This window comes from Oryza sativa, chromosome 5, assembly GCF_034140825.1.
Source record: "Oryza sativa Japonica Group chromosome 5, ASM3414082v1".
Taxonomy (NCBI): domain Eukaryota; kingdom Viridiplantae; phylum Streptophyta; class Magnoliopsida; order Poales; family Poaceae; genus Oryza; species Oryza sativa.
Window position 1 is genome coordinate 15,548,086 of NC_089039.1, and position 21,604 is coordinate 15,569,689.

Genomic DNA, 21,604 nt, shown 5'->3' on the forward strand with positions numbered 1-21,604 from the left:
ACATATGGCAAATACTAAATCCACTACAACAAAATCATAGACCATACAAAGCAGGTAAAGATGTAGCAATCCACATTGATTCTTCATCCACTACTACAACAAGCGCATATGAAAGGCGGCATATGCATGATCATTGTGAATATGACATGCCCTTGTCGAGCAAACGTGTCACTTCATGCAAATATGTTGTTTCAAGCGACATCAATATATGGTTACAAAATTTTAAACATTGGTATATTAATGACTTTCATATATGCATATTAATTTCAATTGAAAGACATCTTGTTGTCCATCCTTCCTAAAAAGAGGTAGTGTCCAAGGCATTATTTAGTTGAGCTCTCGCTCACTTTGCATCACAGAAGTATAACCTAGACATAGCTAATTCATTATAAAATCAAAAACTGCAGCAGAACAATGAGGGTAAAAACTAGAAAGAAGGATTTATTATGTTCCTTAGTTTATTCAGCCACGAAAGAGTGACTTAAAAAAATGTACACTTCATCCAAAGTGAAAATTATGAGATGTCTTACTTATGGAATTCTCCTACACACTGAGGTTGTTCTTGCTGATGTCACGACCGAGAAATTTTGCATTTCCCGAACGCTAGTGTATTAATCCCCGTCCCAGGAAAAGCCGAGGTACACTACACAAACATGATATAAAAGGCACATCTTTATTATATCGATAATATTTACATTATTACAAAGGCACTTAAGGCCTGACAATCAAAATTAAACAGCAGCGGACTAGCGGGCCTACGACTCCATCTTCACAGGCGCTCAACTGGGGTATAAGCCAGGACTACACCTAAGACTTCTTCTCCAAAGCTTCTCTTACTGAAGGGGGGAAAGATAGAGCAAGAATGAGTACAACCACAGTACTCAGCAAGCCACACCGGCAGATGCATGATTAATGCAAGGGGGTACAAGGGGTAATAATATAGGGGTTAAATTTTGCAGTAAACAGCATTTAAAAGTCACTTAGTTGCCCAAAGCTATTTTGTAAACACGATCCTAGAGCTATACAATATTATTAATCAAGGCCGTGGACCCACACGAACCTGCCTTAACCCAAGGCCTACGATGATTCAGACCGAACTGGCAACCCGACCCTGCGTCCCAGCTCGTCCCAAGCCAACCCAGGCCAACCATTCCACATTTTAGTTGTTAAGCAGGTTTTAAGAAGTAAACCACTAACTTGGGTACATTGCTAGGCTTGCCCATAACCGAGGGCGCGGCTATTCGAATAGATTATACTCTGATCAGAGGTGTACATCTTTACCCACAAGACACATCTTCCTCACATGTAACCACGTGCCACATACCCCCACGGCATACGGACGAAAGACGTGACATAGTTCCCAACCCATCCTAGCCATAAACAAGAGTACCGACCCAACCCCACCTACGGCCGGAACCTCCGGGACAGGTAGGCAAGATTGAGCCCCTAGCAACAGGACACCAGCCCTGTGCCATGACATCTCGACTACCGGGCCGCAGCTCGTGTAGCCTTCATTTGTCCTAGAGATGTCCATCGACCCCCAACTTCGTCCATCTCCATCCGTGTACTTTTGTTTATAACCAGACTGAGCCACAAACTAAGCCTTACCCACTAGACATGTGGAAGTATGGTAGAGCTTTGCAACAGAGGCCCGAGCTTAATCCTTATAATACCCGAGGTATGACTAACAAAACCCAACCACGCACCTCGAGCCCATCCTAAAACCATTTTGGGGGTTTTGAATAGAGGGGGAGGTGTGTGTCCAATTCCAACATAAGCCAACCATTCCATACTGTCCAAATGATATGAGAATTCCCAAAGTCTAAAGTTATAAAACCACCTAATGTTGCCTAATTAATCAGCGAAGCATCTACCTAAATTCATACTAGTGGAACCATGCATAGAGTACCCACTAGTTGGGGTTTTGTTTATCCTAGGGTGAACAAGGTAATAATAACAATAACAACAATAATAAGGTCATAACAAAGGTAAATAGGCATGGCTAAATAAAACAGTGATAACGCGGGAATTTAAATAAAGCGATACTGCATTAATTTAAATCAAAATAATTTTATAAACTGAGATTCAATATGCTCAAGGATGATGTGACTTGCCTTGCTCAGAGAGAACGGCCTTCCGAACCTTCGGCGACGACCGCGAACCACGCTTCGGGAACCTCAGGAACGACAGAAGCTACGCGAAGCACACAAGCAAAGCTACAAGCCTATAAAGAAGCAATAACAATACATAAAAAGAAAGCACATGGTTCTTTAGGTTATAACAAACATTAAGAGACTTGAACTGGTCAATTCGGAGCTCGTATGACCAAGACATGGTCATCCGAAGTTTAATGCTATTATAGGGAGATTTGCGGATTATTGTAATTAGGTTTTGCAACTATAAAACATGTGCAAGCGCTAGCCTGGAAAAGATAGGAAGGCTGCGCTGTTGACATGCGGACCCCACATGTCAACCTAAGGAACCACGGCAGACCGGGTACACAGAGACGGTCCACGGGTCGACGGAAGCGGATCCCGTGTGTCAACCGAGGCGAGTGGCCGACAAACGGACTCCACTAGACACCACACGGCCTGCACACGTGGAAACCACGCGGCTACCAAGCGGGCACACTAACACGGTCACCACACGCACAAGCGAACGACTACCGACACCGGTACACGGGTACCGGGGTCGACAACCGCACAACGGGCACGGACGACACCGAAAGGACGAGGACAGGGCAGCGAAGGAGAGATCCTTACCACCACGCGACGTGGCGAGGGAACGACAACGACCAACGGGCGCGGCGGAGACGGCCGGGAATGACGGAGACGAAAGGCGAGGGGACGACTTCGGCGGCGATCCTTGGACGAAGGCGAGACGCGGCCAGCGCAACGCTTGGCAACGCGGAGGCGAGGATGAAGACGATGACGGGGCTGCGGCACTTGACAGAACGAGGATGATGAACGAGAATGGCTTGACGGAGGGACGAACGCCATGACGACCGGGAACGACGGGAGGACGACGACGACGACGACCGGGGCCGGCGAGGAGGCGACGAGGGCAGCCGGCAGCGGCTGCATGGAGACGAGGATGGCGTGGAACGCGCCGCTGCAATGACGATGACGGTGGCGGTGCAGCGAGACGACGAGCCGGGCGATCGATGGGACGTCGATCGGCGAGGACGAACGGTGACGAGGAAACGACGATGGCAGCCAGCAGCAGCTGCGCGGAGGAGGGGACGGCGTGGAACATGCCGCTGCGATGTTGGTGAAGGTGGTGGTGCAGCGGGGCGACAAGCCGACGAGGAGGAATGGGCGGTTGGCGCGGCGGCGGCGTTCCGGCGAACTTCGGGCGACGCCGCAGCCAGGCCGGAGAAGAGGATGGCGCTGCAGCACCGACAGAGGTGGCAGCGACGTCGGCCGGCGCTCAGGCGAGGCGGCAGGGATGGCTGGAGACGGTACAGTGGAGGCAAAGCCACTTGAAGCCGGCGGGGGCGCGTCTCCGGCGATTTCCCCACGAATCGGAGGCGGCGCCGGGGAAGAGGAGGCGGCTGCGACGCCGGGGAAGGCGACGGCACAGCCGGCCGGCGTGCTGACGCGGCGGCAGGGGCGGCGGGAGGTTGGCCGGCGGCACGGGAGAGAGAGGGAGGAGGCGGGGAGAGGTGGTGCAGCCACGGGGAGGGCGCGGGAGGGGGCTAAAACGAGAGAACGGAGCGAGGGGGTTTCATTTTATAGGCAAAGGGAAGGAGCCGGCCACGGGAGGAGTAGGGAACGGCGGCGGAAAAGCCGGCCGGCGGCCATGGAAGGTGGCCGGGGTTGGCGCGTCCGTTCCCGGCAATTGAAGGCGCTATTCAAGGGGAAAATTAGGGGCAATTGAAGAGGAAGGAATGGGGATTAAAACCCCCTAATTAATTTTGGAATCCAACGCTTAAATCGTGCGAATTCGAGGGAGGAACGAACTAGGGTTTGCACGGGAGAGAGAAGAGGCCGTGTGGGAGGAAGGAGACGACCGGGGGTGGGACCCACGCGGGGCGCGCGGTCAGCGCGCGTGCAACGCGCGTGCGCACGCGGGAGGGGAGCGGCTCAGGCAGGGGGGCGCAGCTTGGGCCGGGCAGCCGGCCCAGGAGGAGAGGAGGGAGAAGTGGCCCGGGGGAGAGAGGGAGGAGGAGGGAGGGGCGGCCCAAGAGAGAGAGAGGGAAGGAAAAAGAGAGGGAGAAGAGACGGACTTTGGCCGCGGGCCGAGAGAGAGAGAGGGAGGCTTTGGGCCAGACTTGGCCCAAAGGGAGGAGGGGGATTATTTTTAGCTTTTCTTTTTAGTAAACTTTGATAATTGTTGTTGTTGCTTAATAAATAATTCCGTTGCTCTGAAAATTCAAGTAAAATTTGAGGGCTCCTTTTAGACCAAGGAGAATTTAACAAAAATTCTCCGGACCACATTCGAATTTTTTTGTACGTATTTTAGTGTTTGCCAATTTCTTTTCGAATTTTAATTAATTCTATTATTCCTTTTAGAAAATGATTTTTATTTTGGGATGAATTTATCAGGACGTGACAGCTGACCCCTCGTTTCTATGAGAAGTTTATTCTAACATACCAAGTCTATAGTTTACTGCAAACAAAATGGATGATAAATCTGATGTTTCAACAAAACTACAGGAACTCACGCATGATGTACCTAAAGGAAACTGGTTCTAGACACACTATAAATCTGCGGTAGTCCTTTTCCATCTCGAAGACGAATCAACGATGTGTTTAGAATCAGCTGTTCCCAACATGCGAATTGCGCACAGAAAACGGAGCGCTCCATTAGAGCGTGATTAATTAAGTATTAGCTTTTTTTTTTCAAAAATGGGTCCATATGAATTTTTGAAGCAACTTTTGTACAGAAACCTTTTGCAAAAAACACACCGTTTAGCAGTTTGAGAAGCTTGCGCGCGTAATACGATGGAGAAGGGTTGGGAACCCTGGATTCCAAACACAGCCCAAGTCTATCCAAAATGTTTAGACAAGAAAACACGTAACAAGTTGGTTTACAGAAATACGAATTAGATCAATCCTGCACTACAAGTAGAGTAAAGTGGTGATTTCTCTTAAATCTCTCGAATGGTGATTTAAGAATTCAGTGCAAACCTAATCCTTGCTATAATCAAATGTTCGGTACCGCATCAACGGAACAATAAAAAGCACCTGGCATACCATAATTTTTTCATTCTTGTTGAAATTTGTAATTTAAGATGCATGAGACCACACGACCTTAATGTTCAACGTGTCATGCATTAGTGAAATAATAGCTCACAAAACGCAACAAATATAGCAAGATAACGGTTGCAATCCATACCAAACTAACGTATAAAGTGAGCGATGAGTCATATCATTATCTCCTGCCTGCTAACCATCATGTACACCATCCGATCCCAAAAATGACAACTTCTAGGGATGAACCTGGACAAGGTTTAGGGTTTAGGGATGAATCTGGACAAATGATTGTTCACGTTCATCCTTAGATGTTGGTTTCTCCTTACGGGACGGAGGGAGTATATGTGATGGACACAAAAGTTACTTTCATGATGAAACCAAAGGGGATTTGTTAGGGCACCTAATAGAACATCTGTCCAAATGGCATGACTTACTTATATCCTAATAGGATATCCAAGAAAAACTAACACTCTAAAGCAACCGATGAGGAATTGAAAGAAAATACGTGCCAACGCATCTATAAATGGACAAGCGCAATGGAAACCCTCCTTATCGTTCACACAGTTCAAGCATTATACAGCAAAATAGAAAGATCTAGTGTTCCGCAGCAATGAAGATCATTTTCGTCTTTGCTCTCCTTGCTATTGCTGCATGCAGCGCCTCTGCGCAGTTTGATGTTTTGGGTCAAAGTTATAGGCAATATCAGCTGCAGTCGCCTGTCCTACTACAGCAACAGGTGCTTAGCCCATATAATGAGTTCGTAAGGCAGCAGTATGGCATAGCGGCAAGCCCCTTCTTGCAATCAGCTGCGTTTCAACTGAGAAACAACCAAGTCTGGCAACAGCTCGGGCTGGTGGCGCAACAATCTCACTATCAGGACATTAACATTGTTCAGGCCATAGTGCAGCAGCTACAACTCCAGCAGTTTGGTGATCTCTACTTTGATCGGAATCTGGCTCAAGCTCAAGCTCTGTTGGCTTTTAACGTGCCATCTAGATATGGTATCTACCCTAGGTACTATGGTGCACCCAGTACCATTACCACCCTTGGCGGTGTCTTGTAATGAGTTTTAATAGTATAGTGGTTCGGAAGTTAAAAATAAGCTCAGATATCATCATATGTGACATGTGAAACTTTGGGTGATATAAATAGAAAAAAAGTTGTCTTTCATATTTAAATACCATGCCTCTATAAGGATATATCCTAGTACGTTGTCGTGACTAATTACCATCATCGGTACTCTACAATTTTACTGGGTGCTTACATTCGATCCGAAGCTACTTTGTTTTTAAGATATAAATGGAGCGTATAAAGGATGTCCGTCCTTTTATTCCAATAAGAACAAACACAAAGCACATATGGAAAATACTAAATCCACTACAACAAAATCATAGACCATACAAAGCAGGTAAAGATGTAGCAATCCACATTGATTCTTCATCCACTACTACAACAAGCGCATATGAAAGGCGACATATGCATGATCATTGTGAATATGACATGCCCTTGTCGAGCAAACGTGTCACTTCATGCAAATATGTTGTTTCAAGCGACATCAATATATGGTTACAAAATTTTAAACATTGGTATATTAATGACTTTCATATATGCATATTAATTTCAATTGAAAGACATCTTGTTGTCCATCATTCCTAACAAGAGGTAGTGTACAAGGCATTATTTAGTTGAGCTCTCGCTCACTTTGCATCATAGAAGCATAACCTAGACATAGCTAATTCATTATAGAATCAAAAACTGCAGCAGCAACAATGAGGGTAAAAACTAGAAAGAAGGATTTATTATGTTCCTTAGTTTATTCAGCCACGAAAGAGTGACTTAAAAAAATGTACACTTCTTCCAAAGTGAAAATTATGAGATGTCTTACTTATGAAATGCTCCTACACACTGAGGTTGTTCTTGCTGACCCCTCGTTTCTATGAGAAGTTTATTCTAACATACCAAGTCGATACTTTACTGCAAACAAAATGGATAATAAACCTGATGTTTCAACAAAACTACAGGAACTCACGCATGATGTACCCAAAGGAAACTGGTTCTTGACACACTACAAATCTGTGGTAGTCCTTTTCCATCTCGAAGACGAATCAACGCTGTGTTTAGAATCAGCTGTTCCCAACATGCGAATTGCGCACAGAAAACGGAGCGCTCCATTAGAGCGTGATTAATTAAGTATTAGCTTTTTTTTCAAAAATGGGTTCATATGATTTTTTGAAGCAACTTTAGTATAGAAACCTTTTGCAAAAAACACACCGTTTAGCAGTTTGAGAAGCTTGCGCGCGGAATACGATGGAGATGGGTTGGGAACCCTGGATTCCAAACACAGCCCAAGTCTATCCAAAATGTTTAGACAAGAAAATACGTAACAAGTTGGTTTACAGAAATACGAAGTAGATCAATCCTGCACTACAAGTAGAGTAAAGTGGTGATTTCTCTTAAATCTCTCGAATGGTGATTTAAGAATTCAGTGCAAACCTAATCCTTCCTATAATCAAATGTTCGGTACCGCATCAACGGAATAATAAAAAGCACCTGGCGTACCATAATTTTGTCATTCTTGTTGAAATTTGTAATTTAAGATGCATGAGGCCACACGACCTTAATGTTCAACGTGTCATGCATTACTGAAATAATAGCTCACAAAACGCAACAAATATAGCTAGATAACAGTTACAATCCTTACCAAACTAATGTATAAAGTGAGCGATGAGTCATATCATTATCTCCCGCCTACTAACCATCATGTACACCATCCGATCCCAAAAATGACAACTTCTAGGGATGAACCTAGACAAGGTGTAGGGTTTAGGGATGAATCTGGACAAATGGTTTCTCCTTACGGGACGGAGGGAGTATATGTGATGGACACAAAAGTTACTTTCATGATGAAACCAAAGGGGATTTGTTGGGGCACCTAATACGAATTAGATCAATCCTTCACTACAAGTAGAGAAAAATGGTGATTTCTCTTAAATCTCTCGAATTCAGTGCAAACCTAATCCTTGCTATAATCAAACGTTCGGTACCGTATCAACGGAACAATAAAAAGCACCTGGCGTACCATAATTTTGTCATTCTTGTTGAAATTTGTAATTTAAGATGCATGAGGCCACACGACCTTAATGTTCAACGTGTCATGCATTACTGAAATAATAGCTCACAAAACGCAACAAATATAGCTAGATAACGGTTGCATCATGTACACCATAACATATAAAGTGAGCGATGAGTCATATCATTATCTTCCTAGCCTGCTAACCATCATGTACACCATCCGATCCCAAAAATGACAACTTCTAGGGATGAACCTAGACAAGGTTTAGGGTTTAGGGATTAATCTGGACAAATGATTGTTCAAGTTCATCCCCAGAGATTCATATATACATATTAATTTCAGTTGAAAGCCTTCTTTTTTTCCATCATTCTTAACAAGAGGTATTGTACAAGAAATTCTTTAGTTGAGCTCTTGCTCACTTTGAATCATAGAAGTATAACTCAGACATAACTTATTCAATATAGAAGCAAAAAATGCAGCAGCAACAATGAGGGTGAAAACTGTAAAAGCACCATATCAATGGAACAACATAAAGCTCCTGATGTACTATAATTTTGATATTCTTGTTGAAATTTTATAACTTAAGATGTATGAGGCCACACGACCTTAAAGTTTAACGTGCCATGCATTAGTGAAATAATAGCTCACAAAACGTAACAAATATAGCTAGATAACGGTTACAATCCTTAGCAAACTAACGCACAAAGTGAGCGATGAGTCATATCATTATCGGTCACTGATGGAGTGATGGGCCTTGCATCTTCCTATTACCAACTATGAATAGTGCATGTTCTGTTTATTATTGATTTATTACTCGATATATGGAGATTCCTTTGAACACGATTTTTTTTCAGTGATAGAATTCACTGTAATCTATGTTATGCATAGATCAATGTTGTTAGAAAATATACCATAGCTATTTAGGCCCGGTTTAGTTTACAAAAAGTTTTTCCTAAAAACATCACATCGAATCTTTGGACACATGCATAGAGCATTAAATATAGATAACAATAAAAACTAATTGCATAGTTTGCATGGAAATTGCGAGACGAATCTTTTGATCCTAATTAGTCCATAATTAGCAATAAGTGCTACAATAACCCATATATACTAATGACGAATTAATTAGGTTTAAAAGATTCGTCTCGCGGTTTCAAGGTGAGTTATGAAATTAGTTTTTTCATTTGTATCCGAAAATCTCTTCCGACATCCGGTCAAACGTTTGATGTGATATCCAAAATTTTTCTTTTCACGTACTAAACGGGGCCTTAATGGAATTTTAGAAACAATGGCATATGCCTTGAAGTTACAAAACTCATTAATATCACAATACATCCTGTATATATATATGATTAATGATTAATAGGTATCCAAGTTCCACTAGTACTCTACGTACCCAAAAAGCCAAATAATGCATGCATGTGAATATGTGATGTGATGAGCATCTGCATGTTTTCAAGAGCATGGCACGCCGGAATGGATCTAATAGAATACTGCAGAAAGACCATATATATACTCCAACTATTACAAACATATTACTATGTACAAGACGACAACATAAGTTTTAAGTTTCCATGCTGCAACAAGCCCATGTGTTCAACTTGAAATTTTGACCAATGGATTTGCGAGATGCCAAAATGATGAATTGGATTCTTCTTCGAAGCTACATTTGAGAGTTTTTTTTTCCTCTTTTGATGACATACGTACACCTGAGAGTTGACGCCTTCCCCGGAGAGAAGCATAATTAATCGCATTATTGCTGAAATATACGGATTTAAAATGCCAATGATACAGGAATATGCACAACGCATATGTTACGCAATAATTCCGGGTATCTTGTAATATAAATATAATTATCTATCACCACTATAAGGCAAGACCGCTGCACACGTGCCATCATATCATTTGACATATTTTGCTGAATGGGGTAGGTCATTGCAGAGGCGTGATTTTTATATCTAAATTTTATAAAACTAAACTTGACTGATGTGGTTGTCGGTTCACTAAAAGAAAGAGAGCAACAAGATTCCCGCCCCAGTTTCTAGAAACTAATTGATCATTTTATTCCGTCACACTCTTGTGTTGGAGAAAAATCGAGCGACTTTTTTTTAATTATTTTGACGAAATGTTCCATATTCCATAAGCCAGAGCTTAGATAATGTATGCTACCTGATCACTTCAACATTAAGGACATATGACTAAGTATTAGAAAGTATGGTGTTGGCGCTGTTATTTTCAGCTATACTTTATTGGGTTATTATCATAAATTAATTAACCAACGTCTCTAAAAATGTTTCTAAAACTCTTTCTTCACTGTATTACGTAGATCCATTATTATAAGATATTTGTTAACTTTGGACTCCACCGGTTGGCTTAATAAGCCAAAGCCAAAGTTAAAATTTAAATTTTCAAATTTAATTTTGAAGTTACTTTTAAGATATTTTTAATGTAATCTTTTTGGATATTGGCTTTTAAGTTATTAAGAACGCATTAATTTTTATTTTCTAATAAACCGTTTTTGACTTATTAGGGAATTAATGTCAACAACCGATAAGACTATTTATTAAAATATTTAATTTATATCTATAATCTTATAAATAATATATTATGATAATTCAGGTACTAATCTTTTAATTTCATTTATATACAATTGATACCCACGGCAGCACATTAACTTCTACAAAACTGATCACACATCAGGTCACATCACCTGTAAATATAACCCGTTAGATTGATGCCTCCAACTGATATGTGCAACGGGATTAACTTCCCAGTCCGCTGCTTATGTCAACGTAGTGGACTCCAGCCAGTCGGCACCGACGCAATTTATTATTCCCTCGATTTCAAAATATAAAGGTACAACTACTCTTAACCTAAAAAATATAAAATAATTATTATCATCTTAATGCAAGCATCTAATTCTATAATTAGAGATTTTGAGGGATGATGATTTAAAAAACTGTAATTTAGTGAAGAAAATATGCTAGTTAATTAATTGCATGCATGTCTTCTATTATGAAACGTATGAAAACAAAATAGTTATGCCTTATATTTTGAAATGGAGGAAGTATCATTCTACTAATAGAGATAACCAATTTACTAGATGTTTCATCTCACCAAATTAGTATGCTTATTTTTTTTACCTTTCCATGAACTAAACGGCCCCTTCCTGGCTCATTCGTTGCAGGTTTTGACTCTGACTCTCCATCCTATCGGTACTGGATTTGAGTATCAAGATGGCTGCCGTGCCGTCATGCGTTCCAATTTGCTAGGTGCAACTAGTGCCCCAAGAGCATTGTATTGAAGTAGCTATAGCTTTATTGTAAATGTATATTAATCTACAAACGATTATCTCACATCCCATCTTATCCTTATTGCAATCGCGACTAAAAAATGATTATCGACAACTAGTGCAGGAGAGCTCCAGGGGAACAAAATTACGCAAGATGTCTGTCCTTTACTCATCACTCATCAGAACGACTTCATCTCTTCTCTTGGTATGTGTCCAGCACAGATCTCAGAACTTTATTCTTCTTCCTCATGAGTCAAGATGAACATTTTCCTCTCTATCCTCTTCCCTCCCCATCTCCCATCCCCACTTCTCCTTCAAGGTCAGAGGGTCCATCGCACCTCAGCAGCAGTGAGCCCGTCCAAAGTTTTCCTACGCCCTACGGCCCCTACTTTTCCCAGGCGAAGGCCAAATTTATGAGTGGTGGTCACACGTTGCGACGGCAAGCTCGTCCTACCATAACTCATCTGGAAACTGATCTTTGGTCGTGCGCTCGTGCCCCCACTACTAAAAAAAGTCTTTCCTGGCAGCTAGACTAACCACATGCGATTGAAGGCCAGTGAAAATTTAAGGTCTTCACAAGCGGGACTTCAACCGCTAGTGACAATCGATTTTCGTTGGCGGTTGTGTTATGCGAGCTGCTAGCGATAATTCATTTTTATTGATGGCTTTGTTAAGCTGGTTGCAAGGGATAATCAATTTCAGGGAAAAAAATGAAAAATACCCCATGCAGCTGCCCTCTAGCCACCAGCGAAAATGAAAATACATGCATGCTGCTGCAATTCGTTCCCAAATCTATATACCAAATCCTAAATCCACATCAAAAAGCACAAATTCCACAATGATGGTTCGATCAAGATCAAATTCATATCACAGAGCATAAATTCCACATCACAGATCAAGCACAAAAAATTCACATCACATCACGAAACACGAGGTAAGGAAGGATTTGTGCTCCCGAGGAAGGGTGTGAATGGTCGGTGCCAGATTTGCTCCCTCTGTCGCTGCCGCCAAGTGCCGCCGTCACCCCCTTCCCCGCTCTGCTCCTGAGGCTCGGTGGCGCCAGATCCACTCACCCAAGGCTCGTCGGCACCGGATCCGTTCCCTGTCGTCCCCTCCCCCGTGGCGCTAACCCCGAGAGTCCCTGCTGCCCCTTCCCAGCACCGCTCCCGAGGCCCGGCATCAGTGGATCCCCTCCTCGCCGCACCCTCTCCCGCACCTCTACCGTCGTGAGCCACCGCCAATCCCTTCCCGGTGCTGTTGCCACCACCTCCTTCCCTGCGCCGCGCCGGCCCCTTCCCCGCGCAGCCACCCTCTCCCTCATCGTCGTCGCTTGTACTCGGCCCGCTCTATCTAGCTAGTTCCACTAGCGGGAAGGATGGGGTCGCTAGATCTGGAGGCCTAGGCCTCCCCGTTGGCCGATGTGACAGCGGTACTGGGCAGCAGTGGAGGCGACTGCAACCAGCGGTGTTGGAGGCGACAACAACTGGCGACGGTGGAGAGAGAAGGGAGGAGGGAGAAGAGTGGGAGAGAGATAGAAAGAGGAGGGAATCAGAGGGACCGAGGGAGGAGGGAGAGACTCGAGGGAGTTTGGTGGGCAGTAGGTGTGGTGGGCTGTGGATTTTAATAGCGTCAAAATTTGTTTCGCAGCGGTGCCCTTTACTTACCGCTAACAAAACCCGATTTTCGCAGAGGCCTGCCTCGAAAAATAGAGTTGGTTTTTTATAGCGGACCTCCTAATTGTCCATCAGCGAAAATCCGTTTTCACTGGTGATTTGTGATCCAAAATAATCTAATATATTTTTACAAGCATTTGTTTCGTTATTCCGCCGGCAAAAATAAAAGGGTAACGCCATGAAAAATTATTTTTATAGTAGTGGCCATCTCGATATTACATTATATTGTCGAGGAGGACTGCAAGAGGCGAAGGCTGGAGAGCACGAGCACCTGTTGGAGATTGGGGTTGCAACCAGGAAGTTAGATGGGGAGGGGAGGGAAGATGATCGAGGGAAGGTAGAAGAAACCTGCTCAGAGATTCGTGCTGGACGCGTGTGAAATCCTTCCGAAGGAGTGAAGGACGAAAGTCCTCTGTAATTTTCTTCAGCTCGAGGGCCAGTCAAGCAAATCAAGGCATCATTTCTAGAGGATGCTACGTCCGGACCATAGAATTTTAATTGAAACATTCCTTTTCTTCTTTTTTTTTTTTTTGCCTACAGCAATTTTCGTGTTTGGTTACTTTTCTTTTAGGAATAACTTGGGCCAAACATTTGAAGTATAAGAGATTATCTGGTTCACAGAATCACAGCCAAACGTTAACTCACTTTACCGCGTCACAAATAGTCACGTTTAATAAACTTCGCTGCCTATTTGGTTGAGGTCACACTGGAGTATAACATGATTCTTTCTCTTCCATCTATATTGTTTGATTGCATGCTCACTCGAGATTATTCTTCTTAATGAAATAAAGGACATGAACTTTAATTAAGGAGCTGTGTTGTATTGTAGCCCTTTCATGCAACCATTTGGGCCCACACGGCCATAGTGAACGGGCAAAGGGAGGGTAAGGTGGACACACGCAGCTGGTGGGAAAAACTCAAAAACTGTTCTTCACCGTCACAAATTTGTTTGGCACAAGAGCATAATTGTGGAGATTATGGGTACCCCATACCCACACGGCATGGTTATCCGACTAGTCATAGGGGATAGCTTATATCTATGGAATATGTAACCGATCATGACTTGGGTATTACGTTTCCTTTTATATTATGAAGCGGCCTAAAGTCCTGATTTGATAATATTGTAAAATAGATTTAGGAAACCGATACCGTATTGGTTAAGGTTTCTATCTTGTAATCCTGCCCCCCATCCTATATAAGGTGGGCAGGAGGCCCTCTAGGGGGCATGAGACAACCTGATCGTCAGATCAATACACACTCGGCGGATTCAAATCCCCAAACAGGAGTAGGGTATTACCTCTCATCGAGAGGGCCTGAACCTGTCTAAATCCTTTGTCTCTGCATCCATCCACTTTTAGGTCTCGTGCGCTACCCCCTTTTATTATTGCCGAATTCATGTTTCGACAGTTGGCGCGCCAGGTAGGGGTTGCGTCGAGTTTCCTATCAACGAGCGCGATGGAATCAATCTCATGAGTCGCCGACTTCGCTTTCGCTTTGGGAGTTTTCACTTCCTTTCCGTCGACCACTTCTTCAAGCTCCTCTTCTCTGACTTGATCCAAATCAGTCAGGGGGAAACTCAATCTGATTTTTATCATTATTTATCATATTGATTTTTAATCTCAGATTAATTTCTTGCTATTTTTTGTTGTTGTTCGCATATAACTACGCGGCACTATTGAGGCGATTGATGCTGGTCATGGACTCGAGGCGTCTCAGCTTTCCGGTCGATCGGCCGCGAGTCCACTCCACCGGCTTGTCCTCGCCACCGCCATTGCTGATAGCAACAACGTCTTCACCGACCGGCTGGCCTTCGCCGCCGCCGACTGGTGTTTCCGCCTGCACGGCTGGTCTATTATGCCGCCGCTGTTGGGCGTCTACGACTTCACCACCGGCCTGCCTCCGTCGCCGCCGACTGGTGTCCTCGCCTATACGGTCGGTTGGTCACACCACCGTTGATGGGCATCGTCATCTACACCGCCGGCCTGCCTCCGTCGCCGCCGACTGGTGTCCTCGCCTATACGGTCGGTTGGTCACACCACCGTTGATGGGCATCGTCATCTACACCGCCGGCCTGCCTCCGTCGCCGCCGACTGGTGTCCCCGCCTACACAGTCGGTTGGTCACACCACCGTTGATGGGCATCATCATCTACACCGCCGGCCTGCCTCCGTCGCCGCCGAGTGGTGCCTCCGCCTACACGGCTGGCCTATTATGCCGCCGCTGTTGGGCGTCTACGACTTCACCGCCGGCCTGCCTCCGTCGCCGCCGAGTGGTGCCTCCGCCTACACGGCTGGCCTATTATGCCGCCGTTGTTGGGCGTCTACGACTTCACCGCCGGCCTGCCTCCGTCGCCGCCGAGTGGTGCCTCCGCCTACATGGCTGGCCTATTATGCCGCCGCTGTGGGGCGTCTACGACTTCACCGCCGGCTTGCCTCCGTCGCCGCCGAGTGGTGCCTCCGCCTACACGGCTGGCCTATTATGCCGCCGCTGTTGGGCGTCTACGACTTCACCGCCGGCCTGCCTCCGTCGCCGCCGATTGGTGCCTCCGCCTACACGGCTGGCCTATTATGCCGCCGTTGTTGGGCGTCTACGACTTCACCGCCGGCCTGCCTCCGTCGCCGCCGAGTGGTGCCTCCGCCTACATGGCTGGCCTATTATGCCGCCGCTGTGGGGCGTCTACGACTTCACCGCCGGCCTGCCTCCGTCGCCGCCGATTGGTGCCTCCGCCTACACGGTGTTTCCGCCTGCACGGCTGGCCTATTATGCCGCCGTTGTTGGATGTCTACATCTTCACCGTTGGCTCACCTTCGTTGCCGTCGACTGGTGTTTCCGCTTACACGGCTGGCCTATTATGCCGCCGTTAGTGGGCATCTTCGCTTTCACCGTCGACCGCCTTCGTCGCCGCCGACTGGTGTCTTCATTGTTATTGATGGACGACTTTGTTCCCACATTGGCCACTTCTGCCATCACCAAGGGGAATATTACAAAGCTAAGTCATCATTTATTTTATTCTTTATATGATATTTTTCCTTTTCCTCTGCCTCACTACACCAATTGGTCTTCCATTGAGTAGTGAGTCGGGGGCTACAGATGTTATATCATATTTTTTATAATATTTATCTTGATTGCTTGCGACATAATCTGAGTACAAAAGTACCTATCGAGTTATGGAGTTCTATCTTCCTATGCTTTCCGTTTGGTTTGCCAATGGATGGTTGCCTTTGGGCCGATTCCTAGCACCCGGGGGCTCGTTGGATGGACCGAGTAGCGCAAGGTGCTAAGTATTATTCGGAATAAATCAAAAGCATAGAGATGAGATAAATTTATTTTCTGCTCTTAATAATTGCAAAAGTACCCGAGTAGTAAACTCCGATCCGTGAAACTTTGTTCCATTAATGACGAACTCATGTCACTCATATGCATGTTTGGGAAGTGCTTAGGCCGACTCCCAGTGCTTGGTGGCTATGACTAGTTGGGCAGAGCGTTTAAACGTAATGAGTCATCTGCTCGGGGAAATCAAAATTGACAAGAGGAGAAATACATATTTATAAATATTTTAAAATACTTGATTTTTTCTCGAGTATTATATTTATATCAGATACTACTCATCCTATATGTTTGTTTTGCAGGATCCAGATCCGGATATGCATAAAAGGGATTCATGGCTTTCAGCTTATCTCTTACGCTCCAGGAATGGATCAGTCAGAACATCACCGACCGGCTTGCCTTCGCCGCCGCCGACTGGTGTTTCCGCCTGCACGGCTGGCCTTTATGCCGCCGTTGTTGGGCGTCTACGTCTTCACCGACCGGCTTGCCTTCGCCGCTGCCGACTGGTGTTTCCGCCTGCACAGCTGGCCTATTATGCCGCCGTTGTTGGGCGTCTACGTCTTCACCGACCGGCTTGCCTTCGCCGCCGCCGACTGGTGTTTCCGCCTGCACGGCTGGCCTTTATGCCGCCGTTGTTGGGCGTCTACGTCTTCACCGACCGGCTTGCCTTCGCCGCCGCCGACTGGTGTTTCCGCCTGCACGGCTGGCCTTTATGCCGCCGTTGTTGGGCGTCTACGTCTTCACCGACCGGCTTGCCTTCGCCGCCGCCGACTGGTGTTTCCGCTTGCACGGCTGGCCTTTATGCCGCCGTAGTTGGGCGTCTACGTCTTCACCGACCGGCTTGCCTTCGTCGCCGCCGACTGGTGTCCTCGCCTGCACGGCTGGCCTATTATGCCGCCGTTGTTGGGCGTCTACGTTTTCACCGACCGGCTTGCCTTCGCCGCTGCCGACTGGTGTTTCCGCCTGCACAGCTGGCCTATTATGCCGCCGTTGTTGGGCGTCTACGTCTTCACCGACCGGCTTGCCTTCGCCGCCGCCGACTGGTGTTTCCGCCTGCACGGCTGGCCTTTATGCCGCCGTTGTTGGGCGTCTACGTCTTCACCGACCGGCTTGCCTTCGCCGCCGCCGACTGGTGTTTCCGCTTGCACGGCTGGCCTTTTTGCCGCCGTAGTTGGGCGTCTACGTCTTCACCGACCGGCTTGCCTTCGTCGCCGCCGACTGGTGTCCTCGCCTGCACGGCTGGCCTATTATGCCGCCGTTGTTGGGCGCCTACGTCTTCACCGACCGGCTTGCCTTTGTCGCCGCCGACCGATGTCCTCGCCTGCACGGCTGGCCTTTATGCCGCCGTTGTTGGGCGTCTACGTCTTCACCGACCGGCTTGCCTTCGCCGCCGCCGACTGGTGTTTCCGCTTGCACGGCTGGCCATTATGCTGCCGTTGTTGGGCGTCTACGTCTTCACCGACCGGCCGCCTCGTCCGCCGCCGACCGATGTCCTCGCCTGCACGGCTGGCCTTTATGCCGCCGTTGTTGGGCGTCTACGTCTTCACCGACCGGCTTGCCTTCGCCGCCGCCGACTGGTGTTTCTGCCTGCACGGCTGGCCTTTATGCCGCCGTTGTTGGGCGTCTACGTCTTCACCGACCGGCCGCCTCGTCCGCCGCCGACTGGTGCTTCCGCCGGCACGGCTGGCCTTTATGCCGCCGTTGTTGGGCGTCTACGTCTTCACCGACCGGCCGCCTTCGTCGCCGCCGACTGGTGTCCTCGCCTGCACGGCTGGCCTATTATGCCGCCGTTGTTGGGCGTCTACGTCTTCACCGACCGGCTTGCCTTCGCCGCCGCCGACTGGTGTTTCCGCCTGCACGGCTGGCCTTTATGCCGCCGTAGTTGGGCGTCTACGTCTTCACCGACCGGCTTGCCTTCGTCGCCGCCGACTGGTGTCCTCGCCTGCACGGCTGGCCTATTATGCCGCCGTTGTTGGGCGCCTACGTCTTCACCGACCGGCTCGCCTTCGCCGCCGCCGACTGGTGTCCTCGCCTGCACGGCTGGCCTTTATGCCGCCGTTGTTGGGCGTCTACGTCTTCACCGACCGGCTTGCCTTCGCCGCTACCGATTGGTGCTTCCGCCTGCACGGCAGACTTATTATGCTGCCGTTGTTGGGCGTCTACGTCTTCACCGACCGGCCGCCGCATCCGCTGACTGGTGTCACCGCCTGCACGGCTGGCCTGTTATAACGCCAACTGATGCTACCTTCTTCACGGCTGGCTACATCGCTGTCACTACTAATAGGCATCAGTATCGTCAACACAAGCTGCCTACGTTTGCCATGGCTGCCGACTGATTTCTTCACTTCCATGGCTGCATGATTCTGCCAGTGTTGATTGGCCTATTATGCCGCTGTTGTTGGGCATCTACATCTTCATCGCCGGTCGTCTCGTCTGCTGCTGACTAGTGCCCTTACCTCTACGTCTGGTTTATACAGCTACCACTACTGATGGACATCATCATCTTCCGTCGCCGACTGATTATGCTGCCGCCGATTGGTGCTTTTATCTTCACAACTACGCGTCTTCACTACCGGATTTCTACTTGGACACCTTCAACACATATCTTCAATCAAGCAATGACTACTCGACGACAAGAAGCTATAATTCTCGACTCTATGTTCAGTTGTTTCTCAACTAACCAAAGAGTCGGGGGCTACACAAATATAAGGCTCAAAATCAATTAATCAGCCAATGAGTCAACTCCAGGAGTCATTATCTTCATCTTTGCTTCGGAGCAGATGTTCTACTTCAGCAACTTCAATTATTTCACCGACAATTTTGGCTTCTCAGCGCTGCCATAATCTACTCCAAAATTCTCAAGTATCAAGTTCAAGATTTAATCTACATGTTCGGAAGTTTGGAGTTATCAACCAATCAGCTCGGTTTAGACGAGTTGGACAACAACATCTACTTTCCTCCAAGTGAAGCATCTACAACAGCTGTAACACTAAGTTCTACAGTCATCTTCGTAAATCAAGAAGCATTGCATTAGTTTTCTTTATGCACACGCTCACATCAAGGAAACTTCTCAAGCTTCGATATCTTCTCAATGGTTTGATGGATTGTTGTCACTGGCATTATCACCAGCACGTTTACTTCATCGGCCCTGACGTCTCCGCCGTTGCTAAGGGGTGACTACGTCCTCACCGTCGGTTACTTTTGTCATCACCGACTTTCATCGCCGACTTGTTATTTCGTCTTCACGGTTGGCCTACTATGCAACTGCCGATAGAGGATCTCATCGTTATCATGGACTGCTACACTACTATTGACTAGATCAACGACATGGTTATCTTCATCAAACATCCTGTCAAGTCTCTTCAACATAGCCTACTCTGCTGTCGTTGATGGGCAACTTCGTCATCATAGCCGGCTATCTCTGTTGCCGCTAATCATCATTACCGTCGGATGCGTTTGCCATTGCCGACTATTTTCTTCATCTTCATAATTGGTGGATTTCGCCATCACCGTTGATGCGCGTCTACGTCTTCATCGTTGGTTTGCTTTTGTCACCACCGACTGTTCTTTCGTTGTTGTTGGGCGCCTACATCTTCACTGCTAGCTGACCTGACTGTTGCCGACTGGTTTCTTCACCTCCATGGTTATGCAACTTCATTACATTTGATTGGTGGCATCTTTACTACCACTGACATCTTCCGTTACTTCTGATGAGCAATTTCGTCTTCATGTTGGTCATTTCATCTCCATGCCGACTGCGTCAGTTATTGCCAATAGACAATTTTGACTATGACAGAAGGACAAGCTATATGCTCAGGGGCTCATCAACTCAAGCGTGAGGATTATATCTCCAATTTGGACTTGTTCCGGATACATTCCACATGGATTCATAGTCATGAGTCTATTTTCTATGCTCAAAGACTGGACCAATTATTATTCCCCGTAAGGGCTATCAACCGAATACTTGCGCCAGTCGGGATTCAATTATTATATTTATTTTGGAGTATCCCATAAGGGATAATCATTCAGATCAGAAGCTATTCATATGAGCTACACTTGGTCTATATTACCCGGAAGATTTATTACTCGGGAGCATGTTACATGCGTCATCCTTTAAATGGTGTCGAAGGCATATTTTTTGGCCTAGGCCTAATATGTCTGCAGCCCATATTTTCAGGTGTGGCCTGTCACGTTCTTTTAGGGACTTAGGCACTTTTCGCTTAGGCCAAAGTGCGCGTAATCAAGTGCCCAATACCTTAAAATCCTTTTATACCGCAGTTACTCAACTTTTTAGGAGTTGGTACAATGCATCTTAAAAGGTGTCAAACAGTAAAGCTTTATATAGCTGGCCCGCTGACTTTTTTATATAGTCATGGTGCTGTTTGGGTTTTTAAGCAATTGATTGGATACAATATCATTGCTTTTTGCCACGTAAGTGTGCATTTTTATTGACCAATATTATGGCTTAGGCTGATTATATATTGTGGTCATTTTTCAGGCGGTTGGTAAATCCTTTATGAGTTTATTTACTCGGATTTTATACCACATATGCCATATATTTCCAGGTGTGGTGGGACCATGTGTCTTCTAGGGACTTAAGCACATCTGTTAAAGCAGTGTGCGCATGGCGTATGCCCAATACTTTGGAAATTTCTTTATTCACAACATACAAGCTTCTTTATAGCTATTTTGCTATGTGAATTTTCAATGATGTAGTCAGCTTTAGGTTGCACGCATCATATTTTACAAAGCAGTCGGTATATCACTCGGATCATGTTATTCAGGGATTCACACCGCATATGCTATATATTAATATTAAGTCACTTGTTTGACTACGATTATCAAAACCACTCAGTTGGTGCATCTATTAGGTACATCTACTCGATGCACCTGACTTTATTTTTCAGCCCTCCACAGTCTTCATATTTGGTAAAAGTACTCGGGAGATCATGGCGAGGATGATTGAAGCACTCGGCTTTGGAGTAATCTAGTTCGAGAGAAGATTATCTTTCCGACTGTGAAGGTCTCAGGGGCTACTGTGG

The 21,604-nt window shown here is 46.2% G+C and overlaps 2 protein-coding genes across 2 annotated transcripts; one reads left to right on the top strand and one right to left on the bottom strand.

Annotated features, from left to right (window-relative positions):
- Positions 1–654: 654 nt before the first annotated feature.
- LOC136356646 (uncharacterized) lies at positions 655–5,410 on the bottom strand. Its single transcript, XM_066310890.1, has 4 exons — positions 5,396–5,410; positions 2,763–3,697; positions 2,115–2,224; positions 655–836 (listed from the first exon to the last, which is right to left on the bottom strand). Exons 1-3 carry the CDS (start codon positions 5,408–5,410, stop codon positions 2,194–2,196), a joined length of 981 nt encoding a protein of 326 aa, XP_066166987.1. The 3' UTR covers positions 655–836; positions 2,115–2,193.
- A 338-nt stretch (positions 5,411–5,748) lies between these two features.
- Positions 5,749–6,376, top strand: LOC136356452 (prolamin PPROL 14E-like). Its single transcript, XM_066310353.1, has one exon. The coding sequence runs from the start codon at positions 5,809–5,811 to the stop codon at positions 6,259–6,261; it is 453 nt and encodes a 150-aa protein (XP_066166450.1). The 5' UTR covers positions 5,749–5,808; the 3' UTR covers positions 6,262–6,376.
- Positions 6,377–21,604: the final 15,228 nt, after the last annotated feature.